General features: G+C 45.8%; 1 protein-coding gene across 1 annotated transcript; it reads left to right on the top strand.

Moving 5' to 3' along the window:
- Positions 1 to 1,186: 1,186 nt before the first annotated feature.
- LOC109785616 (chaperone protein dnaJ 10) lies at positions 1,187 to 6,286 on the top strand. The gene is made up of 10 exons (XM_020344207.4): positions 1,187 to 1,662; positions 1,755 to 1,814; positions 3,394 to 3,476; positions 3,727 to 3,886; positions 4,036 to 4,165; positions 4,765 to 4,923; positions 5,085 to 5,263; positions 5,370 to 5,450; positions 5,530 to 5,673; positions 5,908 to 6,286. The coding sequence occupies exons 1-10, from the start codon at positions 1,576 to 1,578 to the stop codon at positions 6,007 to 6,009; spliced, it is 1,185 nt and encodes a 394-aa protein (XP_020199796.1). The 5' UTR covers positions 1,187 to 1,575; the 3' UTR covers positions 6,010 to 6,286.
- The last annotated feature ends 403 nt before the right edge of the window (positions 6,287 to 6,689 follow it).

Raw genomic sequence — 6,689 nt, 5'->3', positions numbered from 1 at the left:
AACTGAACACGTCGCGGTCGCCACTGATACACCTCAGCGTCATGCTGCCAAGTACCACCAGCCGACACAGCTTGAAGCTCTTAGAGGATCTGTCGTGCGTAGCACCTGCCGACCAGGCATGACCAAGCGTAGCACCTGTCGGTCAGGCATGACTTGACATCTCCACCGAAGCTCCGTGCAAGACGAAGCCGCTCCACCTCCTGCCTCTGACTTCCAGCGCTGCTCCACAAAACGATGCTCCCAAGAGAGAAACGACACCGCAGTGCCGCTATCGTCCGGTCTGGAACACCAGATCCTTGGGTTTCTCCCGGAGCAATACGAGTGGGTCGACGGTAGTCACATGACGATGCCTTCATCAAGGTAACGACGTGGAACGCCGCCATCGCCCGCCGCCGGCTCGGTTTTCACCGGCAACTACGTCTCCCCGACTCGCAGCTGGTACCAGATGACGGATCCCGAGATCCGAACACCCAGCCTCAGGCCGACCACCTCTGACGGAAGAGATGACCACCACCGCCGGCTGCACCGGTCAGAATAGATCTGATCGGAGGTGCCGCCGACGAGACCACCAGGCCCTCCACGCCGCCGTCGCCGATCTGAAGGCAGCATGCACGCCACCGCAGCCAAGCCGGCCGCCGCCAACCGCAGCCGTCGCCGCCGCCCGAAGGGCCATCCACAGCGCCCGCAGCCCTGGCTCCGCCGCGCCAAGCCGTCGTCGTCGAGGACGGGCAGGCCTCCTGCCGCCTGCAGCCATCCGCCGCGCCGCAGATCCCAGATTGGTCGCGCCACCACACGCCTTGGGGTCCGCCTCACCCCGAAGACGCGCGAGAGAGGAGATCCCCCGCCACCGCCGTCGGCCTCCGGGCTTAGCCCGGCGGCGTCTTCCGGCGGCGGCGGAGGGAGAGGAGGAGGGAGTTTGCGGCGGCGGCGGCTAGGTTTCTGGCCGCCCGAGTCGCCCTAGGAGGGAGGGCGACGCGAGGGGGTTTCTGGACGCGAGACAGATGATCAAAACGATGTCCTAAACCGATTTTCTTCAGGCGTTGATGTCAGACTTTGTTTGGCATTACTGAATATCAATGCGAGGCAAAGACTCCAGAAAGAAAAAAAAAACCTGATGGCAAGGTTAAGGGAAAAAAAATTCAACAATCCTCACAATAGACGATAAGGTAGTTTGTTTGACATCGTCTGGCAGACTTCTCCGGGGTGATTCAGGCCGAGGTAGTTGATACGGTCGACGACTCTGACTGCAGCAACCCACTGACCTGACCTGACCAGACCCAAATCCATCTTGGCTGCCGGACGTGGAATCGCGGTAGATTCCCAGCAAAGTAACAAGTTCTGTCCGACACCACGCGCTTTGCAGGTGGCCGAAATCCTAAAGCCCGACCAGTCGACCACCAGCCAGCTCCTCCGTCCTCTCCCCCCACCGCCGCCGCCCCCGCCGTCGCCGTCCGGCGCACCCCGTCTCCCCCGTCGACCGAACAGTCGGCCAGTTGGTGGATCCGTCCACCGCCGGCAACCGAATCGGGAAGAGGAGGAGGGGGCAGATCGAAGCTCCGGGGAGAGTCGCCGGCCATGGTTAAGGAGACGGGCTACTACGACGTGCTCGGCGTGATCCCCACAGCCAGCGAGTCCGAGATCAAGAAGGCCTATTACATCAAGGTAGCCCTCCCGCTCCTCCTCGCGTCTGCTCGCTTTGATACATTTTTTTTAGTATCTGATTCCTTCTGCTGCTGCTGCTGGTGGTGTTGCAGGCGAGGCAGGTCCACCCAGACAAGAACCCTAATGACCCCCAGGCCGCAGGGAAGTTCCAGGTAAAGTGTTTTGCCTTTGCTCCTTTACCAATCCGCCCACCTTTCGCTCAGCTCACATCTGAGCTGCTGTGCCAAGCAACCAGGACACTCATCCGATAGTGGAATCCTCGATTCAACCCGATTATAGGCTTACATCTTGGTGCCAAAACGCAAAAAACTTTGGATAATGCTAGCTGCCTCCAGACGAGTCTTGAAGGCAGGTGTTCTTGTTTGACTAGTCTGTTGGTGCCAATGGTGTTTTGCCTTCCTTTGCCGATCAACGACTCTTTTAAGTGCTTGTCTCGTCTCGAGGACACATTCATCGAATTAAGGAGATAATTGAAATAAACAATTGCAACAAACAATGTTAAATAGCACTTTTGATTTACTTCTTGGCATAAATATTTAATGAATCAGTAATTTTTGTGTCATAGCTACTCTATACTTCCCTATGAGCAAATAGTGAACCTTATGTACCATCTAGTAACATGTTGCTTTGAGAGTTGAGACCTGTTTTTTTTCTAGAACACCGCCGACCACTGGCCAGTCAAGTGTGAATTGCCATCCGTCAAACTATATTTTTTTGTTGCTACTCTAAAAATAGTAGATTTCACAAATATATGTGTGCTTTCACATTATGCAATTTGAGAAATCAAAAGCCACGCCAGTTCACCTAAAAATGCTTTCGCACATTCAACCCTGCATATTGTCTTGGGCGATGCGAAAGAAGCTTCTGCCAAGCTTCAACTGGCCCAACCATGTGAAATTGTGAACTGCTTAACAACAAAACATGGTAATGTAGCTCAGGATATTGCTTACACTCTTCAGTAATTATGGCTTTCATCAGTTAGTTATATATTCTCATGCATGAAAGGGTTTTTTTGGTTAGAAACATGCATGAAAGAGTTGGGTGCTAGTTATTGTACGTGCGGCTCGTCTCCTTGGGCGGCTGCTGGTGTAGGTTCCTCACTTTTAAGGAAATCATACACTGAGCAACTGAAGCTGCACTCATCAATACGAACTTTTCACTGACCCATATATTTATTCTAGTTCAGATTCTGATGCAGTCATGAAGGTTTGATGCTCTTACTAGTATTGCTATATTCTTCAGGAAAATCTAGCTAGGGCATTTGAACCTAAATAGGCAGATTAACCATTTCAAGAAGCAAACTGGTCTGAGCCTGCAAGCAGTAAAAAATGTAACCTTATGTTCGTAAATAACTGTGAAACTATGATGTTATGCTAATCACATGCCACATGATTTTTTAATATATTTTAAAGAACTGTTCTCACTACGTACTACTCCCTCCGTCCCATAATATAAGAACGTTTTTGACACTACACTAGTGTCAAAAATGTTCTTATATTGTGGGACGGAGGGAGTACTTAGCTGTAAGTACATTGTTATAGAAAAATTTGTTATATAATTAGTTAATCAACATCGTTACTCCATAGCTGCTGTAGTTCGTATTATGTATTTCTCATGGTAGTTTTAAAATGAGAATTGATTCTATTGACTTTATGAGAAAGAATATTATGATGTGTGCCTATTTTTCTTTAGTATAAGACTGCTGTTTACACGGAGAAATTATGATTGCAGGAACTAGGGGAGGCATACCAAGTGCTTAGTGACCCCACTCAGCGCCAAGCTTATGATGCACATGGGAAATCTGGCATCTCAACGTATGTTTGATTTCCATTGACAAATTATCTAGAGGTTTTGAAACCTACTCGAAACTTTAGGGCTGTGGACTTGACACTTATGGCAAAGCAGCATGAGTACTGTTAGTCGGGGCTTTTGTAAAGGACTAGAGGCAACTAATTTTCTTCACTCCAAAAGATGCAATTTTTGAAAAAAAAAAGTTTCACCTCATATTGTAAATAATCTTATGATAATCATATTCTAACTAACTTGCTTGTCAACATTCTACAGGGATGGGATAATTGATCCAGCAGCAATTTTCGCAATGCTATTCGGTAGTGAGCTTTTTGAGGATTATATTGGTCAATTGGCAATGGCGTCAATGGCTTCACTTGATAATTTTGACGATGATGAACAGATCGACACAAAAAAGTTGCAAGACAAAATGCAGGTTTAGTCTAGATAAATTCTATGATCATTTACTAATATGCACCGACTCCATGACCATTAGTTTGGTTGTTGATCAGATTTCCATCCATTTTCATTGCATTTTATACTCTTTCGACCACTAATCTGCTGAATGGTAAACTACAACCGCAGGCTGTTCAAAAAGAAAGAGAGGAGAAACTTGCAGAGATACTTAAAAACCGTCTGCACCTTTATGTTCAAGGAAATAAAGAGGAATTCGTTCGGCTTGCTGAGGCCGAGGTGTCCAGACTTAGTGATGCAGGTTTGCACCCTTCCTCCTTGAACTCTGGATCCTTTTCCCTTGGTTGTCCTGCCTATTGCTGTAAGAATTTAGCCGACAGTTGATGCGTTTGAAGGAGCTGCAATTTCGATGGTTCACTGTGTGATTATCTTATTTGATGTGTTCATGAGCATAGTGTATGTGATGGCATTCTTAGAATCGTCTGGAAAAAGCAGTTACTGTTTTTTCGATGGGGTAAGTTGGCAGGGGTAACAGCTGTTTCGCATTTGGCTTAACTAAAGACAATCAAACTTTATAGTCCCTCTTATCTGCTAACTAAAAATAATATTTAATGAATTACATCATTGTTGACGTCTTGTCTGAAGCAAAGGATGCATGGAAGATCTAAGCTGGTCTGTAGGAGTACTCCATAGTCCTAATTTGCTCTTCTCTTACTGAAGTACATGACAATGCTATAGGTAGACTAGAATGTGTTTCCTGAACCTTTTTGTAACTGTCTAATGCTTTTGCTTTAATACATTTTTCTGTTTGTATTCTCCTGTATGCTCTGTTGGATGGGCCCTTGATATCTGTAATCTGAAGTTCCTCCCTCTTTTTGTCCTGTTGTCGTTGTCCTGCAGCATATGGGCTTGTTATGCTGAACACTATTGGCTATGTATATTCAAGACAAGCTGCAAAAGAACTTGGAAAGAAGGCAATATATTTGGGGGTTCCGTTTGTAGCAGAATGGTTCAGAGACAAAGGCCATTTTATCAAATCCCAAGTAACAGCTGCAGCAGGTAAAAGTGTCTCATCAATATTTTGTGAGCTTGTTTTGATATGGCTTATCGCGATTGCATACGTGATACAGTGCTTCTTTGGGTCGTGAGTGTTCATGCTAGCACATGAATGCTAGTATCATGTTGGTGATAAAACTCGGTTTTCTTGCGGTATATTGCAGGTGCAATAGCTCTTATGCAGCTGCAAGAAGACTTGAAGAAACAGATGGGTGCTGAGGGCCAGACCACAGAGGAAGAACTTGAAGTGTACATGCAGAACCACAAAAAAGTTATGGTTGATTCCTTGTGGAAGCTTAATGTTGCTGACATAGAAGCCACCATATCACATGTCTGCCAGATGGTCTGTCCCAGCTTACCTGCAACCTTTTCATGCATGTTATGTGCCTTGTATTCTTCAGTACTTAAAAGCTGATTAGCAGTGATTTGTAACATTGTGTTGATACCAGGTGCTTCAGGACCCCTTGGCCAGGAAGGATGACCTGCGTCTTCGTGCCAAAGGACTGAAAACTTTAGGGAAAATTTTCCAGGTATTGCTCGTTCATTTGTCTAATTCACGTGTCGGTAATGTCATTTCAGTTAATGAGCTTTATTTCTTCTCCATAATAGGGTGTTAAGCTCAACAGTGGCGAGGGGGAAGGTTCGCACATGAAGAATATAGATAACATGGATGACAATGCCGGTAGCTCCCCTGATTCGTCACCAAAACGGGAGCCATCATTCAATCCCATTCCTAACCCTCCTCTTACCCAGGTAGTTGCCCCTAAATTTTCATCTCCTGTGAAATTCCTGAAAACAGCTGTTCCTTTCTCCCATTGTAAATACATTGTCATTTTGACTCAGTGGAATTGTATTGGACTTGGGCCAGAGTTGTTTCTTGTTTTGACTTTTCAAACTAACCTTGGCCATAGTTAAAACTCTTACCTGACCTATTTTTCCCTCCTCCCACACAAGACACTGAGAACTCATTTTTTGTTGTTGTGCTAGAGTCCATATGTGGAGGCTCCCCAGTTTGGCGGAACCTATTGTTCGTTCAACTTCCCAATGCCGACGGCTCCACCAGGTGCGCAAAGGGATCCGGTGCCTTGATGGCTGACACCAGATTTCGTGTACCATTAATTATTTCATGTAATATCGCTTGTGCATGGTGCATCATTTGTACCTGTGGTAGTAGAGGAGACGGATGAGTCCGAATCAGTCAGATATAACCTCACTATTTCTCCGGTTGTGTAGCAGCCGCGCATTGTCTGTCTATTGTGTACAGTTGTGTTAAGGCTGCTGTTACAGCAGCAGCAGGTCACAATTGTTGTACATGATTTGGTGTTGTTATTCCTGAGCTGAGGTCTCTTGCTGACATTGAGGTTTACATGTCTCTGCTTTCTGTTGTGACTGTTCTTTTTTGCCAATTGCGCGATGAACAGTCGTTCTGTGCAAAGAAGTTGATGTCCTGTTTAGAATGCAGAAAACTGTACATTTTTAGGGCCCCTGTTTGATTTGATGAATACCAGAAGGAGCTGGAAAATTTTACAGGATTGCATGGGCTGATGGGCATGCAATGTGCAATGGGAAAAAGATAAAAAAATACGAAATGATAAGTGCCTTACGTGTGGCATAAAGCAACATGGGCCAAACGCCTTCATTATCATCCATTTTGCTACGTCAATCATATGACATCAGCGGAATCTTTTTGGTTTTTTGAACTTAAAAATATTTTATCTCCTAAATAAAAAATTGATTAAAATTCGTTTTCATCATTAAATCCGTCTCGA

This window comes from Aegilops tauschii, chromosome 7, assembly GCF_002575655.3.
Source record: "Aegilops tauschii subsp. strangulata cultivar AL8/78 chromosome 7, Aet v6.0, whole genome shotgun sequence".
Lineage (NCBI taxonomy): Eukaryota > Viridiplantae > Streptophyta > Magnoliopsida > Poales > Poaceae > Aegilops > Aegilops tauschii.
This window is presented reverse-complemented; position numbering and strand designations above follow the sequence as displayed.

What these genes read in the sequence shown, in the direction of transcription:
- LOC109785616 (XM_020344207.4), top strand. Translation starts at nt 1,576, where the DNA reads ATGGTTAAGGAGACGGGCTACTACGACGTGCTCGGCGTGATCCCCACA. An exon ending in AGGCCGCAGGGAAGTTCCAG is followed by an intron (nt 1,815 to 3,393) that starts GTAAAGTGTTTT and finishes TTATGATTGCAG; the next exon opens with GAACTAGGGGAGGCATACCA. An exon ending in GTCCAGACTTAGTGATGCAG is followed by an intron (nt 4,166 to 4,764) that starts GTTTGCACCCTT and finishes GTTGTCCTGCAG; the next exon opens with CATATGGGCTTGTTATGCTG.